The sequence below is a fragment of the Myotis brandtii genome, unplaced genomic scaffold, assembly GCF_000412655.1.
Source record: "Myotis brandtii unplaced genomic scaffold, ASM41265v1 scaffold266, whole genome shotgun sequence".
NCBI classification, from domain to species: Eukaryota; Metazoa; Chordata; class Mammalia; order Chiroptera; family Vespertilionidae; genus Myotis; species Myotis brandtii.
The window spans coordinates 1041944-1063180 of record NW_005360124.1 but is presented as its reverse complement, the minus strand read 5'-3'; the positions used below and the strand labels follow the sequence as shown (position 1 = coordinate 1063180).

General features: G+C 38.1%; 1 protein-coding gene and 1 pseudogene across 1 annotated transcript in view; one reads left to right on the top strand and one right to left on the bottom strand.

Annotated features, from left to right (window-relative positions):
- The first annotated feature begins 284 nt into the window (after positions 1-284).
- Positions 285-21237, top strand: part of NAA35 (N(alpha)-acetyltransferase 35, NatC auxiliary subunit) — a 47434-nt gene continuing 26481 nt past the window's right edge. The window contains exons 1-6 of the mRNA XM_005868263.2: positions 285-565; positions 5565-5598; positions 7714-7828; positions 8890-8964; positions 11126-11293; positions 21095-21190. Of these exons, the coding sequence (XP_005868325.2) occupies positions 442-565; positions 5565-5598; positions 7714-7828; positions 8890-8964; positions 11126-11293; positions 21095-21190 (612 nt within the window). The 5' untranslated portion in view covers positions 285-441. The remainder of the gene's footprint in view (positions 566-5564; positions 5599-7713; positions 7829-8889; positions 8965-11125; positions 11294-21094; positions 21191-21237) is intronic.
- On the bottom strand, positions 15125-15629 carry LOC102262389 (annotated as a pseudogene).

Below are 21237 nucleotides of genomic sequence, written 5' to 3'. Positions count from 1 at the left end.
TCTGCCTGGGTCCTGCGGGCTGGGAGAGGCGGCCCGCCGTCTCCTGGCAGGTGGGGGGTCACCCTGACTGGAGTCGTTGCGAGAGGGGACCCTGAAGGATGCCTTGGCCTGAGTCGAATGTCGGAAGCTCTGGAGTGGCTTCTGCTGGGGCCAGTGCTGGCATGAGGTGTGCTTTTCCTCCTGAAATAGTGAGCAGGCAAACTCTTTGTGAGCTCTGGTAGGTGGTTGGCTAAGTAGATGAGCCGCAGTGGTGGTATTGTGAGACTTAATTGTATGAAGACATGTTTTTCCAATACCAGCCGCAAACTCAGAAGAGCTGGGCTGAAACACTTTGGTGAGATTTTCATCCCCGACTTAGACACACAGGGGCTTGCAGATAGGCTGGCCCTGAAAGCGGCGTCCGTCCTGTCTTTTACACCAGGTGCTAATTCTGCAGGCATCATGGTTATGAAAGCGTCCGTGGAAGACGATGATTCAGGATGGGAGCTCAGTATACCCGAAAAGATGGAAAAAAGCAGTGCAAACTGGGTGGACATCACTCAAGATTTTGAAGACGCTTGTCGAGGTGAGTTTGGATATTTGGATTGGAAGTTCAGAATCTGGGCAAAGGTAACATCAAATCTTGATTGTGATTTTGGCAGTGTCTCCGTAAATCAAGTCAGTAGATAAGTGTGCTTTATGTAAGTTTTGTTAACCACACTCATTCATTCTCTATCCTCTAGGTTTAACTTTCATTTAAAGCCAGTTGTTTTTATTGATTTTTTTTTTTTTAAAGAGAGAGGAAGAGAGAGGGAGAGACATAGATCAGCTGCCTCCTGCATGCCCCCTACTGGGGATCAAGCCTCAACTAGGCATGTGCCCTGACTGGGAATCGAACCCGGTGACCTATGGTGAATGGGATGACAATCAACAGAGCCACACCAGCCTGCGCTGTTCTTTGTTTTCCTTTTTTTTCTTTTTTAGAAGTGAAAATTTATTTTTTTCCAAGAAAAACGATTTTAAATATAAAAATGTTACATGCAATAAACATTAATATCTCAAGAAAAACGAATTTAAATGTTACATGCAATAAACACCAATTATTACAGAAAAACGATCTTAAATATATTACATGCAACAAACATTAATATTTCAAGAAAAAAAAGAATTTTAAGTATAATAATATTACCAGAACTGTACTAACATAGTATGATATCACAAAAGTTGTAGGAAATATTAAAAATCTGCAAATAACAGGATTACTTCTACTATATTCTAAAATATTTTTCCCCCGGCTCTATTTTTTTGTTCATCAGTTTATGTTGTTCATTATATTCCACAAATGAGTGAGATCATGTGATATTTATCTTTCTCCAACTGGCTTATTTCGCTTAGCATTTTTTATTGATTTGAGAGAGAAAGAGAGAAACATCAACGTGACAGAAAAACATCAATCAGTTGCCTCCCAAACATGCCCCAACGGGGGATCGAACCCACAACCTGGGTATGTGCCCTTACTTGGGACTGGAACCCACTATCTTTCGAGGTACAGGACCACACTCCAACCAGCTGAGCCACATCAGTCAGGGCAAGATTTCATTTTTGTACCACTGTCCCACTGGGCTCATTTATGTTTAGTTGTGTTTTTTGTTTGTTGGTTGGTTTTTTAAAATGTATTTTTATTGATTTCAGAGAGGAAGGAAGAGGGAGAGAGAGATAGAAACCTCAATGATGAGAGAGAATCATTGATCAGCTGCCTCCTGCACGCCCCCCACTGAGGATCGAGCCTGCACCTGGGCATGTGACCTTGACCGGAATCAAACCTGACTGCAACCTGGGCATGTGACCTTGACCGGAATCAAACCTGGGACGCTTTAGTCCGAAGGCCGATGCTCTATCCAAGGAGCCAAACCGGTTAGAGCTGTGTTTAGTTTTAAGTCCTTATCTTATTAAGCACTACAACATGGTCCTTCCTTCTTTGAATATTTTGTTTTTCATACCTTAAATTACTTTACCCCTAGGTCTTCGCATAGCTGGCTCCCTCCTGAGCACTTAAAATGTTACCTCTCCAGTGAAGACTTGTCAAAACAACCAATCTAAGCAGATTCACCCCCTTCTAGCCAACTCCAGCTCAGTTAAATCACCCTGTTTTACTCTCTTCATAACATTTACCTACTGTCATAAATTATCATTTTCAGTTATTTATTATCAGTCTCACCCACTGGATTGTAACTCTGTGAGTGCAGAGATCTTGTCAGTAACCCTAGCACACAGAACATTTCCTGACATATAGTAAGTTCGATAAATGTTTGGGCATAAATGATTGGATAAATGAGCATGTTTGTATGAGGGGAAAGAGCCTTACTGAGGTGGGAGATTGAAGATAAGAGAAAGGAACAAAGAGTGAGAGCTTGAACTTTAAGAGAGAATTGGCTCAAAAACATGCTAGAGAAATTAACTTGGGGATGGGGGAAAACCTATAAATATAAAAGGCTAATATGCAAAGTGTCCCCTTGGGAGTTTGACCCAGAGACCTGGAGTTTGATTGTTCACTATCACATGCACTGACCCCCAGGGGGCAGTGCAGAATGAAGGAAGGTCCCAGCCAGCAGCTGGGGAAGGGAGGCCCCAGCTGGCAGCCAGAAAGCCCCCATCAGCCCTAATTGCTGGCCAGGCCTAGGGACCCTACTCATGCACAAATTTTGTGCACTGGGCCTCTAGTAGGGACATAATGAGACAGGAGGAACTGAGGTTAGGATGTGAAGATACAGGTCTATTTCTAAGTGGATAGAGAGGAATGGTGGAGGGATTCACACCTTGATGGCTTCTACATTAGTGAGCAAGAAGGTTAGGTCTTTGGTGGTGAAATAGGGTGTTTTTAGAACAGTGCTCTTAAGGAGAGGAGTGAAGACTTGGAGCAGCTGCAGATGGAAAGGGAGCCAGTTGAATATAAGCAGAATGATAAATCATGTGCCTACCCTTTTACTCTTAAAATATGTGTCCAATTAAAATATGCCTAAGAGAGAGTGGAAAGAACATTAGACTGGGAGTTGGGTGATTGCCCATGTACTGGTATGGGCAATCTAAGGAAGAGAGAAAGAAGTGTAAGTTACAGTGTAGTTTTTGTACTCAGAGATCTTAGACTATTAGTGGATCTCATACCTATCATCTTGCACTGATTTTAAGTGATCTATATTAAAGGGCTGTTATTATGAACCTAAATGGGAAAGGTTTTATGACATACATATGGCTTAAGTTGGGGCTTAAAGAAATGGTTGAGTTTCTCTAAGTCAGTGGTTCTCAACCTTGGCTGCACATTAGAATCACCTGGGAATCTTTTTAAAATCCTGATTTCTGGGCCTCATCCTCCAGAAATTCTGTTTCTTTGTTATGGGGTGGGGCCACAACATTAGTAACAAAGAAACAGAATTTCCGGAGGATGAGGCCCAGAAATCAGGATTTTAAAAAGATTCCCAGGTGATTCTAATGTGCAGCCAAGGTTGAGAACCACTGCTCTAAGTGAACATAGGGAATTATTCCAGTGGTTCTCAACCTTCTGGCCCTTTAAATACAGTTCCTCATGTTGTGACCCAACCATAAAATTATTTTCGTTGCTACTTCATAACTGTAATGTTGCTACTGTTATGAATCGTAATGTAAATATCTGGTATGCAGGATGGTCTTAGGCGACCCCTGTGAAAGGGTCGTTTGACCGCCAAAGGGGTCGCGACCCACAGGTTGAGAACTGCTGTTCTAGACTGAGATGAAGCATTAGAGTCAGATACAGTTTTTATGTTTGAGGAACAGCGAATAATTTTGCTTCCTGATGGAAGGACCTCAAGTAGGAGATATGGTTTAATCTCTGCTTCAGTGTGGATTGAGAGAGGGTAGCATGTCATTTTGTTGCCAACATCAAACCATCCTATTAACTTCTCCATAATTAGCTCTTGCATTTTCTCAAGTGGCACAAATGTGAGGTGTACTTCTTGAAACTAAAAAGTTGATATAGAACTAATTGTCATTTACATGTAGATTTAGAACTAAAGGCTTTTGGCAGTTCGGGACTGGTGCCGGGTGCCAGCAGTGGGTGCAAGTGGGGCCGGTGCCAGCAGCAGGTGCGAGTGCCGGGTGGGACTGTGGCATGCGGGAGCAAAGAATTTTCAGTAACCACCAGAGGCCCACCCTAATGACAGTGACCGGCACCCCGCCTTGGTCTGGCGCCCCCGCTCACCTACTCCACCATCCCACCACAGTTGATGCCCGCCATGTTCCACACTCTGCCACCTGCTGCTGACACCCGCCATATTCCACACATGTCCCCAGGTGGTCAGTGCATGTCAGTGACCAGTTGTTTGGTTGTTCCACTGTTCCGTTTATTTGCATATTAGGGTTTTATATATATAGATAGACTATAGGCCCAGTGCACGAAATTTGTGCACTGGTAGGGCCCCTAGCGGCTGCCAGCTGCCGGCCGCCGCCATATTCCACACATGTCCCCAGGTGGTCAGTGCATGTCAGTGACCAGTTGTTTGGTTGTTCCACTGTTCCGTTTATTTGCATATTAGGGTTTTATATATATAGATAGACTATAGGCCCAGTGCACGAAATTTGTGCACTGGTAGGACCCCTAGCCGCTGCCAGCTGCCGGCCAGGGCCTCCCTCCCTTCCCCCGGTGGCCAGCTGCTGCTGGCTCCCTCCCTTTCCTCAGCCGGCCCGACCCCTGGTCAAACTCCCTGACCAACTCCCAGTCAAGGTGACAATTTGCATACTATGCGTTTATTATATGGGATATTTTTATTGCAGAGAGGAAGAGAGAGATAGAAACATCAATGATGAGAGAGAATCATTGATCAACTGCCTCCTGCATGCCCCCCACTGAGGATCGAGCCCACAACCAGGCATGTGCCCTTGACCAGAATCCAACCCAGGAATCTTCAGTCTTCAGGCCAAAGCTTTATTGACTAAGCCATTTTCTTCTCTCTTTGATGGCTTAGTTCCCACCTTACCAGCTCATTGATATTACTTGGAGTACTTTAAAACCACTGCATAAGCCCCACCCCTAGTTGGTTTGGGGTGCTGCTTGGACTGAAATTTTCAAATGCTCCCCAGTTGATACTAATATGCAGTTGCAGTTGAGAACTGCTTTATAGAGGATGAACAGTGTTTTCATTAGCTGTTTATGCAAGTGTTTTCTATATTATTTAACTAAAATATAATTAAAAAATAGTTTTAACACTTTCAAAGACAAAAGACATTAGATTGACTCCAACTGGTTTAAAAACAACTTGAGAAATAGCAGTTCTATGAAAAAGTTTATTTAAGGGAACACTAGTGATTTTTTAAAATGAGGTTGGTAATTCTAATTGGATTATTTTGGCCCTTGATGGGTTGCTTATTAATTCTTAAAAGTTTAGTTTATGGTTAATATTTAAATGTTCACTGTGTAGAAGGCATTGAGTTAGTAATTGAGTAGAAATAATACAATCATATCTTAGAAAATTAATGCAAGCACATTTTTCAGGTACTAGCATTTTGTTTTATTTTTTTCTTAGCATTTAAAGGATTTTTCTCTTTGTTTCTTTTAGAATTAAAGTTGGGAGAACTGCTTCATGATAAGCTGTAAGTATATTGTGCCCTAAGTATTTGTTTTTTCTCATGTGCAGTAGTGTTCCTTGAAGTCTGAGTAATTTTATATTCAAAGCTATAAAAATAAAACTAATTATAAATATATCTTTAACCTTAGTGAACTATATAGGGGCAGCGGACCCTAGTTTGTGATATGAAATGTTTGTGTCAGTGGTTAGAGAGTCAGTCTGTGGACCAAAGGGCCTCAGGTTTGATTCTGGTCAAGGGCACGTACTTGAGTTGCAGGTTCGATCCACAACCCTGATTGGAGTGCATGCAGGAAGCAACTAATCGATGTGTCTCTCTCACACAGGTGTTTCTCTCTCTCTCTCTCCCTCCTCCAAAAGCTAATATGCTAATATACCCAGTCCCTCTGGTATAGAGTTTCCAAAATGCTGTTGACCATGGAAACTTTATTTCGTGGAATCTTCATAGGACTAATGTTCTACAAAAAATACTTTGGCACATTATCTGGATTACAGAGTCCCATATATTTGTTCAGTATACATTCATAAACCAAAAATAGCACAGGCTCTCTAGAGGCCATAACTACTAGGGAACATAAACACTAAGCGTTCTCAGGACTCTCAATTGAGCATGTAAAATTGGTAAGGGTCTCCAGACTGCCAGCCATAGGATTAATTCAATTCTGTAATTTATATATACAGAAGACAATTTTTTAAATCCTCAAACTGCATCATACAGATACTGTGCTGAAGCACAGTTCAGTAGAATAGAAGGGACCAGAGAGATTTGAAATACAGCCTCCCTTTACTGGAGTAAAGCAAGTTTACATCATGCTTCCCCTCTTTCTCTTAGGAGGTCTCCAACTCTGAGAAAGCAGGCGGAGCAAGCACCTCCTGAGGGTGACTGTGTGCTCCCTTTACCCCAGCCAGTTCCAGCCTCTATACCTTTGTATACCCTTTTCCTTTCACCCTTACTTTCCCTTACCTACTTTGCCTAGCTAAATATTTGCCCTGCTTGGTTATTTAATTATTTCATGTATGCATGTCTATCTTTCCAAAAAATGTTTTTAAGGCCCTGATGGCAAGAACTGATTCTAGCTTAGGGCCAAGCCTTTATGAAATATTGCTATAATTGTTATATCTAAATGACATGACTGCAAGAGATTTTGTTTATCACTTATATTTGAACAAAATTTCACTTAGATAGATATCCTGAGAAATTGGACTATAATCTGAGGCTCCTGGTTCTGTTTTTTTGTTTTGTTTGTTTGTTTAATGGTTTATTTTTAAATGTTAACATAGGTTCTGATTCTCTAAGATGCTACTTTCTTAAAACTTAAAGAAGCAGCAGGAAGAAGGAAAATTGGTGACCTTAGAGACCTTAGGTGAAGTGTTGATGTTACTAGAAGCAAAGTTCCAGAGCTGTGCTATCCAGTAACCACACATGGCTATCAGCTGGCCCAAATTGAAATGTGGCATAATATATGCATTGGAATAAAAACCTTAATATGCAAAAAAGAATGCAAAATATCTCACTAATAATTTTAAATACTAAGGATCAATTAAAAAAACTTTTGGACATATTGAGTTAAAACATGTTATTAAAATCAATTTTATCTGTTTCTTTTTACTTTTTTGTGTGGCTACTAGGAAAGTTATAATTATCTCTATGGCTCACATTATATTTCTGTTGGTCATTGCTGCTCTAGTGTTTTGAGCACCCAAGACTAAAACGTGGTCCAAATATTAAATGTGACTACTAATTTATAAAACCTAGTTTCATTTTTTTTCAAGTTCATAGTGCTGAAAGAAAAACCCAACAATAATAAAGTTGAAATAGATCAGTTGATGTCTTTTCCAAAAATTTCTAATGCCCAGCCTATTGAAAGAAGTACAAAATTCATCTTTTGTTTTCTCTTCCACAGTGCATGTAAAGTAATTTCATTGACAAGTACATGGAAGAATTTTTGTGTTAAAGGAAGGTTATTTAATTGAAGCGTTAGCAAGTTGGAAAGACTTAAATATTAAGTACATAAAATAATGAAGTTATTTTAAGTACTATTATAATTTTTTACCATTGTGGAAATCTGGATAAGCTTCTAGTTCAGAAACAATTTGTGGGGTCAATTTTTTTTATTTGTAGATTTGGTCTTTTTGAAGCCATGTCTGCCATTGAAATGATGGATCCCAAGATGGATGCTGGCATGATTGGAAACCAAGTTAATCGAAAAGTTCTCAATTTTGAACAAGCTATCAAGGTAGTCACCGTTGTGCTTTTTGTGTTTTCTTTTATTATTTGTTATTCACATTTTAAAACATTTTTGGTTAGTAATGAAAATGAAACTTAGTGTATTACTTAAAGTATAATTTTCTAAGAGTATCTCAGATATATAAATGAGTTATTTATAACTTTTAGTTATCTCTTTCTATGGAAATCTGAAAATTATTTAAGGTCTTCATTAAAAGTTTGCTCTAATTTTGTGTGTGCATTATAAAAATTGACTTTTGAAAGCATTTGAGTATATATTCAAATACCAGGGTAATTGGCTTAAGGATTAAATTTTATCTATTAATATATTTATTATTTTTTATTATATATTTTTTAATCCTCACCTGAGGATATGTTTTCATTGATTTTTAGAGGGAAGGAAGGGAGAGACAGAGAAACATCAATGTGAGAAGTACCCATCAGTTGCCTCCTGCACTCCCTCTGACCAGGGATCGAACCCATAACCTATCTATTACATATTAAGTAAAATGCTTGTGGCAGTGAATTTGAAATTTACTCATTGAGAATTGATTTAGAAATTCATTCATAGTTACCACAGAGTTTAATTTTGCATATTTTATGAAAAAAATTTGCTAAGTAAATGGATATTGTAAACAAAATTTATAAGTAGTATAATTAACCAACTTAAGGGAAGTATATTTTTTTAAATGTTTATTTTATTCTTTGTAAGTTTTGATTCATTAAAATGATTCATGTTAATGCTTGAAACTAATTTGAACTGCTTTTAAAATACTTGTTAGTTTGGCTTTTCAGTTCTTTATAAAGTCCTTTATTCTGTTTCAAATGAAAGAGGCTTGGATTTTTCTTACTGAAGACCTGTTTCAGATATATTACTTTTAAGAATACAGAGTTAATTTGGCATCTTAGTTTTATCAGATGGTGAGATAGAGTGCTCTTAGAATTGCTATTTCTAAATACTTAATTTTTGAAAGCCAAAATGCATGGATCTGATATAGCATTTGCAAAATGCTACTGTACATAAATCTTGAAAACTTCTGTTTATATGTCATATTTCCCCTCCTTTTTTAGGATGGTACCATTAAAATTAAAGACCTCACCTTGCCGGAATTGATAGGGATAATGGATACGTGTTTTTGCTGTTTGGTAAGAATCAAAGTAACACTATTGGTTAATTTTAAAACTATGACTTACCTGAATCTTTAAAAGTATACACACTGATATTGAGTATGAAATATATGTAATGCTTGGCCTAGTAAGGTGTACAAAAGATTGACAGGCCAAGTTACGCTATAGGAAATAGCATTTTATCTACTCATCTGGTGATTTTAAAATCTCAGGTTCTGGAAAAGGGGATATTTTCTTTCTAGTGAAGATAATAGTGTAGCTATTACCCTAAGGACCCTTTTTGTTCTCAAGGTACCCAGGGAAACAAATCTGTAATTGAAAGGTTCCATAAAGAAGCATAGAATTGAAACAAAGATTTTGGATTGGCTTTGGAGAGATATTTTTCCTAATCTAGAGTGAATTATACGAAACTGGCCATGTTTTTGAAGATGAAGAAAATTTTGTGGTGCTTTCTATATGCTGGATAAGTTGTCTTCCCTAAACAGTATTGATTAATTGTGGCAAAATTCTCATTTGTACTGCTTTTCTTTGTTTTTTTCTTTTTTTGCCCACTTTCTAACCATCCTTTTTAAATTTTTAAATTATTATCTTAGAAATATGTAAATTTTATTCATTTGGTCATTTAGTAAGTCTTCCTTGCCAGTGTAAAAATAAGTACTTCTATATTTTTCACTTAGGTCTTATATCAGCTCTATTCAATATCTGATATAACCTTATTTGCCTAGGATTACATTGCTAGGAAGGGGCGTTGTAGTTAAAACTAGAGGGGTTTGACCACCAGGCCGACTGGCTGTGAGAATCAGCTGTGGGAAAACTTCTGTCCTCTAGGGAGGTGCTAATCTACTGTACTGCTTTTCTTTGTTTTTTTCTTTTTTTGCCCACTTTCTAACCATCCTTTTTAAATTTTTAAATTATTATCTTAGAAATATGTAAATTTTATTCATTTGGTCATTTAGTAAGTCTTCCTTGCCAGTGTAAAAATAAGTACTTCTATATTTTTCACTTAGGTCTTATATCAGCTCTATTCAATATCTGATATAACCTTATTTGCCTAGGATTACATTGCTAGGAAGGGGCATAACCAGAGTCTTGATCCTGATCCTTCTTCCCCCAAAGCTGTTTCTTTCCCTCAAAGATATCTTTCTTACTTTTTAGCAGTTTACAGTACCATAGGACAAATGGAGGCAAGAGGGAGGATTTTTGTCAAAGTTGAGCAACCATTATTTGTATGAGATTCTTGGGACTGTAGCTAAGAGTTTGGCCTTTAATAAGCAGATGGCTTTTAGTCTGGACAATCTTCTGCATACTGGTAATACAAAATACATACCTTAATTATAGTGATTTTCATATGCATTTCTCATTTTATAATGCAGCAGTATGTGTCTTGCTCTATTGCAGAATTCTTGGACTTAATGTAAAATATAACTATATAAAACTTGGACAAAATTATTTACACTCTCTGACTTTGTTTCTTTATATGTAAAAGGAGAAAAATATCACTCTCCTCAGAGTGTTAGGAAATGAGATAGAATATATGAAAATAGCATAGCACTTGGGGCATAATAGTTACTCAGTTTTGGCTGCTATAGATATTCCCAGCTTTGAGCACATGGTTCCTGGCCCATCGTAACTACTCAGTAAAATAGTGTTGAATGATTTTTTTGTGTTTTAGAAAGATTCATCTCATTGGGGATATTGAATTAGAAATGGGGGGGGGGGCAATAAAACCATTGTATGTTTCTTGTGGTAATACTAGATGAGATAAGAAGAGTTGAATGAGTGGGTTGGGACCTAGTTCTAAAATTGTAAATTCCCTAGTTTATGGATTTTTATTGACTGCATGGGGAATTGATTGCATTTGGATGCCATATTTGGAGATACTTAATTTCATTAGTTTCCAAGTATATTGCAAACTTGAATTATATATAAGAATGCTTTCCATATTTATATCTTTTAGCTAATCATATTTATGGTATGTGACTCTTAAAAGACTTTAGTCAATGAAAGTGAATTCTAACTTTTTTGTCTTTACTGACCTTCCCTTTAATCACCTTTTAAATCTTGTTATTAATATTATATTTACTTGGGTCTGTGGCACTTTGGTCTTTGACTCTTGGATCAGTTTAGACTTTACAGACTCTGTCACTTTAAACATATGCATTGTTTTATTTCTTTATAGATAACATGGTTAGAAGGCCACTCCTTGGCACAGACAGTCTTTACATGTCTTTACATTCATAATCCAGACTTTATAGAAGATCCTGCCATGAAAGCTTTTGCTCTTGGAATCTTGAAAATCTGTGACATTGCAAGGGAAAAAGTAAATAAAGCTGCTGTATTTGAAGAGGTAAGATTTTGTAATTATAAGTGTGAGATACCATTTATTTATTTATTTATTGTCTAAAGTTTTACATATGTCTCCTTTTTCGCTGCTTGACCCCTCCCTCCCCCCACAGCCATTCCCACCCTGTGCAAGCCCCCACTAGTTTTAAAAATTGTTTTTATCTATACATGTTACAAAAATATGTATCATATAATCATTTAAATACATAACAGTGAAAAGGCTTCAGGGATTTAAATTGCAAATAATGGGTTAAAAAATGGTATCCCTGAAGCTTTTTCACTGTTATGTATTTAAATGATTATATGATACATATTTTTGTAACATGTATAGATAAAAACAATTTTTAAAACTAGTGCTATTGCTATTTACATATATATTGGCTAAAATAATCCAGTTCTAAGAAAGGACTTTCATCCTAGGGTATGTTCTTTCTATCAGTACCATTCGTTGAGTATCCATTATGTGCAGAGTACTTTGTTCTGGCTATTGTGGAAATTCACAAAGAAAATAAAAGAGCCAACCTCTGCCCTCAAGTTTCTTATAAACTATAATTTAAGAGTGCTTTACTTTCAGGCTTCAGATGAGAGAGAACTAAAGAAAACAAAAATATGAGGAATATTTTAGGGCAGCGATTTTCGATCTTTTTCATCTTGTGGCACACATGAACTAATTCTGCGGCACACCAAAAAATATAATTTTTCTGCCCATCTGACCAAAATAAAGGTATAATTTTGAGTCATTCACACCAGATGGCTATTGTTGTGTTGGCTGTTATCTTTTTTTTATTTGACAATCTAAGGGAAAAGAGGTCAGTGCCCCTGACTAAATAGTCAGGTGTTGCATGAATTAAAAATTATTGTGGCACATTGGTTGAAAATCGCTGTTTTAGAGTATAAACATTTTCTTAAAGTTAGTACTAGGCACCTTGCCCTGGGAAAGTGTTCTGAGGTTATATTTTTCTCCTTATAGAAAATAAGGTTTCAGATGCTGATAATTTTAAGGGAAAATGTGATAGCATTTGAGATTATTGGTAAACTAGAGGCTCAGCGCATGAAATTTGTGCACGGGGGGAGGAGTGTCTCTCAGCCTGGCCTGTGCCCTCTTGTAGTCCGGGACCCCTCGGGGGATGTCTGCCTGCTGGCTTAGGCCTAATCCCCAAGGGGAGCGGGCATAAGCCAGCAGTTGGAAATCCCTCTCGCAGTCCGGGGGCCCTCCTTACCGCCCGCCTGCTCGCTGCTCCTCACCACTCGGCTCGCTGCTCCTTAGTGCTGCTGCGGAGGCAGGAGAGGCTGCTGTCGCCAGCCGTGAGCCTGGCTTCTGGCTGAGCAGCGCTCTCCATGTGGGAGTTCACTGACCATCAGGGGTCAGCTCCTGTGTTGAGCGTTTGCCCCCTGGTGGTCAGTGTACATCCTAGTGACTGGTCGTTCTGGTCATTTTGCTGTAATGGTCACTTAGGCTTTTATTATATAGATGATTATTTAATTTTTCCCTTTGTTGAAACTGGTAAGTTTCTTTTTAACATTGTTATTGATCCAAAATCAATATCTTAGACTCCTACAGTAGTCCAGTGTATAGTATGTAAAGCTTTTCTAAATAATGTTATGTATGTGAGAATAATTAAGTATATACCTAACATGATTGTCCACATTTAAATGTATGGCTTGTGTGTTGTCTATGAAATAACTGTCAACTTTTTATATATTCATTGTTTATTTAGCTACATATTTGAATTGACATGGGTACAGTTATGGAAAATCTAATCCATCGGGTAGAATTACTTAAAAGATTAGTTTAAGTTAATAAGTGAGAAGAGAAATACAAATTATTTTAAGTAGTTACATTCTCAAAGGACATCAAAAGTCAGTGGGGCAGAGAAATGATTCATTTGAAAAATGGTACTGGAACAATTGATTAGCAACCTTGGAAATTAACTTACCATTTTACATCTGCCTTAGTCATTTTGGGCTGCTATAACAATACCATAGACTAGTTGGCTTTTAAACAACAGCAGTATATTTCTCACTGTTCTGGAGGCTAAATCATCTAAGATCAGCGTCTGGTGAGTGCCTGCTTCCTGGTTCTTAGACAGCCAGCTTTATTTTACACTGTGTCCACACATGGTAGAAGAGGAGAGGGAGCTCTCAGGGGTCCTTCTTATGATGAATGACATTAATCCCAAAGGCCCCACATCATAATACCATCACATTGGGGTTTAGGATTTAACATACGGATTTGGGTGGGGTTAGGGGGAAGGTGGTTAACAACATCAAAATAAATTGCAGATAGATGAAATGTTTTAAGTGTTAAAAAGTTTTTAAAAACCAGAAGATAGTTCACAAAGTAAAATGGCCTTTATACATAAGATGCTTAAACTTACTTAAGAGAAATACAGATTATAAGTATACCATTTTTAACCCATTATTGGCAAAGATTACAAGATTTTTTATAATACTCCATGTTGATGAGAGTGGGAAAACAGGCACTCACATATTGTGTATGTATGATATGAATGGTCATTGTTTCCCTCCAAACTTGACCGATTTTCCAGATAAATTTGTCTCAGTTTTATAATTAGGAATAAAAAAAGATTACTTAGTAAAAGTCCTTAAGAGATATGGTAATGAACAGAAAAAAAGGGGACATCTGTAATACTTTCAGCAATAAAGTTAATTTTTTTAAAAAGAGAGAGATTTGGTAATGAATAAATAAGAATGACATAATCATTTTTTTGTTTGAAATAATGTTTCTGAAGTTCCTAAGTGCTGGTGTATTTTGTTCTCAGATTATGTCTCTGTTTTATTTTAACTCCTGAACTGGATACATTTTCAAGCTGTGTAAAAATATTTCTTTCTTAATATCTTGCTCACACATTCGAAATGGGAACCATAATCGCCCCCCCTCCCCAATTAGACCGCTTTTCCTCTTGCATTCTGTATCTTGCAAAATGGTTTCTAGAATGTTATCTTTGATTAAAAAAATTTTTTTAACCTTCTGTATCCAGGTTCTTTTTACCTTGCAGATACCTTGAATCTGGGCTCTGTTTTTCTTTGTTCCTGCTTAGTTCATGCCTTTGTTAGCTTTAGGTTTAGGCAGAACTCTTCTTTCTGGCCTGATCTTTCTCTCTAGTTCATTCTCTACTTGACCCTCTTAAAAGTAGGTAATTTGGTCATGTTCAGTTTTGCTATTTAAAAATTTTCCTTGGGGTTTGTGTTTTAATAAAAGTAATAATACTTGCACATAGTCAAATAGCCCACAAGTCTTATAGTGAGAAATTACAGTTCTCTGCTCTTCTTATCCATTCTGTCATTATATTCTTTTAGCTTTTTCCTACTACTTATTTCCATATTTCTGGATAATAGGCTTATATTCTAATTTCTGGATTTAAGGACTTAACAGTTTTTAGCAATGGTATATCAGTACATCTTTGGCAGGTATTTGGCATTTTTACATTACCCTCTCCCCTACCCTAAATAGGAATTCAATTTTTGGTTAAATCATTATTTATTGCTGACATTATTGTGATTATTTAAATATTAATGACAGATGAGCCAAACTAGTGTATGCCTACATTTTCTTTCTCATTTTTGTTTTTCTCCCCCTGGCATATTATTGTTCAGCTGATCCTAATATTATTCTCTTCCATTATTTCATGCTAGTGCACAGGATGTGCCTTCTGGCTCTTACACTTTCTCTCTCTCTCTCTCTCTCTCTCTCTCTCTCTCTCTTTATCTTTCTTTCTCTCTCTCTTTCAAGTTTTAAAACTTTATTTCCATATTTTTTAAATTGTTCATTCCAATGATTAAAATCATTTTAACAACAACAAAAAAAGGCACTCTGATTAAACTGCATTTTACAGACTGTAGGACACCTTGGACCAGCTTGGTTTTTACTCTAGATTTCACTGTCGTCCCACCCAGCTTCTTCCTTCACCAACATGCAAGTTCTTTTCCTTCCCTGCCTGCCAGACAGACAGATGGGAGAGGCAGGTGCAGCCTTCACTGTCAGTAGTTCTTTGATGTGAAAAGGGGCAGGAGTCATTTAAACTGATCCAACCTCTTTGCATCTTACAAACTTAAACAGCTAAAATAAGAAAAATCAGAAGGCAGTGCTTGTGAAATATACAGTGCATAATGGTGGTTTGTGCATAGTATTGGCAGTTTGTGTCTCATTATGATTTGCCTGCTGGCTTCCGCTGTTCAATGGTTTCTTTTGAAGGCAGTGGATTTTTCTCTTGTGTTTCTGTCTTCAATTTCAGCCTATCAAAATTCTCAATCTGAGACATGTTGGGTTTGATAGGCATGGTTGCAGAGGAAGAGTTCTGGAGGGCACAAGTGTCACACAAGTTTCACAGGGCCAAAATCAAGGTACTGGAGGGCTGTGTCCTTTCCAGAGGCTCTAGCGAATGTTCTGCTTTCTTGCCTTTTGCCACTTCTAGAAGCCTCCTGCATTTCCATCCTTAAAGCCAGCGACTCTGCATATCTTTGAACCTTCGCCATTATGCCTTTTCTCTTTTACTTAGCTTTTTATGGCAAAGTCCTGCTTATCTTTCAGGGCCAAAATCAAGGTACTGGAGGGCTGTGTCCTTTCCAGAGGCTCTAGCGAATGTTCTGCTTTCTTGCCTTTTGCCACTTCTAGAAGCCTCCTGCATTTCCATCCTTAAAGCCAGCGACTCTGCATATCTTTGAACCTTCGCCATTATGCCTTTTCTCTTTTACTTGGCTTTTTAGGGCAAAGTCCTGCTTATCTTTTTGTTGTTAATCCTCACGTGAGGATATTTTTTCCCCATTGATTTTTAGAGACAGTGGAAGGGAGTGGGGGAGAGAGAGAGAGAAACACCAGTGCATCGACTGGTTGCCTCCCACATGTGCCCTGACCAGGGCCGGGGATTGAGCCTGCAAATGAGGTATGTGCTCTTGATTAGTATCGAACCCGGGACCCTTTAGTCATCGGGCCAACACGCTCTAACTGCTGAGCCAAACCAGCTAAGGCAGTCCTTCTTATCTTTAAAGTTGGATCCCATTCTCCTGACTTGCCCAGATTTTAGTTTTTTCTCTGCCCTTCCTCAGCACATTCTTCTGTTACAGCTGGTATCTGTAGGTATTGGTTAGCATGGAACAGTCCTACTTGACACCTTTTTGTTCTGGTGTGATTATTAATAGCATCCTCTTCTACTCTGAACAGTATACCAGTTTGACTAATAATGGTGTGGTCCACCCCTACTAATCTCACCTCCAAAAATTTTGATTGCTTCCACTTACTCTCTTATTTACTCTGATTTCCCTGCTCCCACTATCCTTCAGTTCTATACTAGAGACCTTCAATTTGTTTGCTTTTGCTTTATTTTTCTGTTACTTTCCTTGTGTCCTCATTTTCCTGATCCAGTGCTCTCATTTCCTCATAATGTGTCACTTATCTGGTAAAACCCCAACCATCTGCCTGCTTGCTACTTGTACCCAAACAGCAGAAAAGTGCTTGAGAAAATCCATATCTGTGTGTCTAGTTCTCACTTTAATTTTAGGACTACAAATCTCAGATGGGCCCTTAACACTAGTGACAGTCCTACCCCATAACACTTCTATAGTGAACTTGCTTTTCCAGTCTCCAAGGTGACTTTTCCACATCATTTCCTCTCAGACCTCTATCAGCCCTTCTCTATCAGCTTGCTTTGTACTGTAATGAAATATTAGTTGGAATCTGGTGGAATTAGAAGTACCCCATCTCTCACTATCACAAGTGCTAACCTGTGTTGATTCCCATATACTTTGCCTTCTATCTTGTTGAAATTGAAAGTATACCTGTGACAATCTAAGCTCAGCCCCTCCACTAGCATTCTAGATTCTATTCCCTCTTGCCTACTGCAGTTATTAATCTTCTCTTTGTATCGCATTAGTAGTGTTTCCTTCACTACTAATTGGCATATAAACATGTTTTACTATCACTTAATTTAAAACAGGACATCAGTCCTGGCCGGGTGGTTCATTGGTTGGAGTGCTGTCCTGTTCATCAAAAGGTTACAGGTTCAATTCCTGGTCAAGGTACATACCTAGGTTGCGGGTTCAATTCCCTGGTCGGAGTGCATTCGAGAGGCAACCAATCGACGTTTTCTCTCACATTGATGTTTCTCTCTTTCTCTTTGCTTCCTCTATAAAATCAGTAAGAACATATCCTTTGGTGAGGGTGGATGGATGGATGGATGGACGGACGGACGAAGGAATGAATGAATGAATAACAAAACACCAGTTCCCTTGACCCCATGGCTCCTTTTATTTATAATTGCATTTCTCTGCTACCCTATACAAAAAACTCCTTGAATGAGCTGTTAATATTTACTTATTTTACTTTCTCTTTCAGTCTCTTCTCACTCATTTGGACATTGTCCAACAGGACATTCTTTTCTACCACTACACAGAAACTAGTGTTAACAAGGTCCTTAATGATATCCATTTTGCTAAATCCATTGTTCTCACCCCTCCCTCTTCAACCTGTCAGCATCATTTGACCCAGTTGACTACTTTTTGAAATACTTTCTTCTCCTCATCCTCCTGACACATCAGTATCTTAGATTTCTATCTTCCTCACTGAGTCCATTTCTTGTGCTTGTTCTTCCAACTGCTGGAATACTCCTAGGCTTTTTCTATTCATTATAACTTCTTCAGTTGCTTTCCTCTAGTTCTTGTGGCTTTTTATACCAACATTATGATGCTGAACCCCAAATTAATATCTCTAGTTCTGATTTCTCCCCTGACTTCCAGACTTAAGCAAGTAGCTTCCTGAAATCTTCATTTGGTTGACCAAAGAAATTGAAAACATAATATAAATAAAATGGTATTCCATTTCTGCCTTTAATCCTGCTCCTCCCTAAATGTGCCCATTTCAGTAATTGGTACCATCATTTGCTAGTTGCTCAGACCAAAAACGATTCTTGATTGTACAGGTTTCCTCATACCCCATATTCATTTCATTGGCACATCATGTTGGCTTTACCTTTTAGATATATACTGATTTCAACCAACCCACTCTTAGTTATAACCTCAATCCAAATCACCGTCAGCTCCTGCTTGGACTGTTGGATTGTATTTAGTATTGGTTTCACTTTGATTTTTGTTCTCAAATCCACGAAATTTTTAGAGTGATCTTTAATAGCAGCATCTTTAGCAGCATCCTCTGTCTCAGCCCTTCAGTAACTTAGGTTAAGTTCTTATAATTGAGGCTTATATTTATTACACAGACCTGAGATATTCTCCTAGAAAAATGCTTTTCCTTAGACTCCTCTAGGTAAACTTAACAGTTCACTGAGAGGACTTACAGGTGTTTTGTATTTTTTTTGTCTTAGCAATGTTGGCCTACTTAATTTTTAAAAAATTGGTAACATTTAAAAATTGGAAAATTTTACATTAAATTAGGTTTTTGCTTTGAAAAATTAGGAGATCCTTCCACACTAGTCCTGCATTAATTCATGCCCACAATAGGGTAACTAGTGGCTGACTTCCTTTAGATGAGGTGTGTGTCCCCTGGTTTGCTACGGTCTCCACCATTCTCCAAGGTATTTTGTAACCAGCCTGATATACTCAGGAAAGTTACCAGCTGTTTACACTTATAGCCCCTGCCCTACAGTAAGTTATCATTCATTCAACGAATATATTTTGAACAGTACTCTGAGCCAAGCACTATTCTTAAGTCCTGGAATAAAGTAGTAAATAAAGCAAAGCCTGATCTCATGAATTAGGCATTCTGTTGGATAAGCAAATCTATAATAATAAAAGCGTAATATGCAAATCGGCCGAACGGCTGAACAGTGGAATGACCATCCAGATACAGTAAGTTATCATTCATTCAACGAATATATTTTGAACAGTACTCTGAGCCAAGCACTATTCTTAAGTCCTGGAATAAAGTAGTAAATAAAGCAAAGCCTGATCTCATGAATTAGGCATTCTGTTGGATAAGCAAATCTATTATAATAAAAGCGTAATATGCAAATCGGCCGAACGGCCGAACAGTGGAATGACCATCCAGATGACCACACTATGATACCCACTGGCGCCAGGCCAGCCAAGGTGGGTGCGATGCGATTGGTCGGGGGCCTACCCATCGCCCCATGATCGCCCTGCAGAGGGAGGCCCAGGCCACCGGCCGGCAGGGCAATTGATCAATCAGGGGGGCTCCACGATCCCTCTGGGGGCGATCCATCACAGGGCTCCTGGACTATGAGAGGGCACAGGAGGGTGCAGGCTGGGCTGAGGGACCCCATTCCCCCACCCCAAGTGCACGAATTTTGTGCACCAGGCCTCTAGTACATATATAATGTCAAGTGGTGATTAATTTTAGGAAAAGTCAAGCAGGGGAAGGGGATAGAAAGTGGTAGAGGGTACTGTTTTAGGGAGAATGCACAGGAGAAACCTCTGTATGAGGAATTGACATTGGAACAGTGGGGGTGGAGCTTCGTAAATCTTTTGAAGAAAATAATTTTGAGGGGGGGCTCAGTAAGTACAAAGGTCCTGAGAAGAGGATGTGTTCAATGTGTCTGAAGTACACAAGCAGGCCTGTGTGACTGCAGTGCAGTGGACACGGAGAAGAGTGGTGGGTAGGAAATGAGGTTGGAGAGGGAGACCAGAGCCACATGGTGGAGGGTTTTAGAGGCCATGCTGGGCTTTTGGATTTTCCTATGAGGAAGGAAACTAGGTTTTGAGTAGAAAGTGCTGTGAAATGACTTATTTTTAAAACAATCCCTTTGACTTCTGGTGGCAAATTATCGCAGGGATAAGTATGGGAAGGTGGGGACCTGTCTGCAGACAGTTATAGAAAGTTGAAGTGCAGGTTTTCAGCTGAGTAACTGGATAGATGGAGGTGCTGTAGCAATGTGATAAACATTAGGAGAGTTCATTTTTTCATACATGTAAACTTTGAGAATCCTATTTGATGTTCAAGTATTGCATCCTCTGAGTGATATAACACCTCTGAGTTCTTTGAGACCAGGGGCATAATGAATGTTTTTTTTTTCTGTAAGATAGTAATACCTGACCATGAATTGCATGATCTCTGTTGCTTTTGTTAAGAATTCAGAAATTTTGCTATAGTTCTGGCCCCTGCTGTTAATACCTATTAAGTGCATTATATTAGGCTTTTATATACATTTTTATAAGCATTGTAATGTGACAGAAACACTCCTTAAATAGAGCTTCTGACTTGTTAAATAATCCAGATGAAATTAAATTCATAGTCTTCAATGCGAGTCAGCAAGCCACTTAATTTGTTAATGTCTCAGTAGTGTTTTAAATGATTCTGGGGGTAGGAATCCATGTGTGAATAATTTTTCTTTGGAATGGGGCTAAAGTAGGGATGTGGTTTTGCTATCACTTTGAGTAAGGCTTAACCTTTGTTATCCTAACAGTGAAATAGGCTTTTGAAGTAAGAATCTTATGTAAATCTTACAATCTTATAATCAAACAGTAATTACTACATATTTACTGTTCACCTGTGAATTTGAGAATACTTTGTAAACGGGAATTGCCTTGTAATACTATCATAAGCATTAGCCTTATTTTGTAAATGAACCTATTAAATGCAAGTATATTTAAATTGCCTAAGGATAAGTAGTTGAAATTAAGGACACGGAGAGCCTTAGAATATGGATTTTTAAGGATGCAAGGATAAGGAAAGCTTGGATGTTTGATAGCAATATTAAGAAAAGCAGGCTGACATTCCATTACTGTTTTCTTACTAACAAATAGTGATTTTTTAAGATAAATATAAGGAAAGGTTTTGCTACTACTCAGGGACTTAATTATTCGTTTTTTTGTATAGGAAGATTTTCAGTCAATGACTTACGGATTTAAAATGGCTAACAGTGTGACAGATCTTCGAGTTACAGGTAACACCATCTATAAAGATAATTCACAAGTTTATTGCTTGGATTTTTTTTTTTTAACCTCATTGTCTCTCTCTCT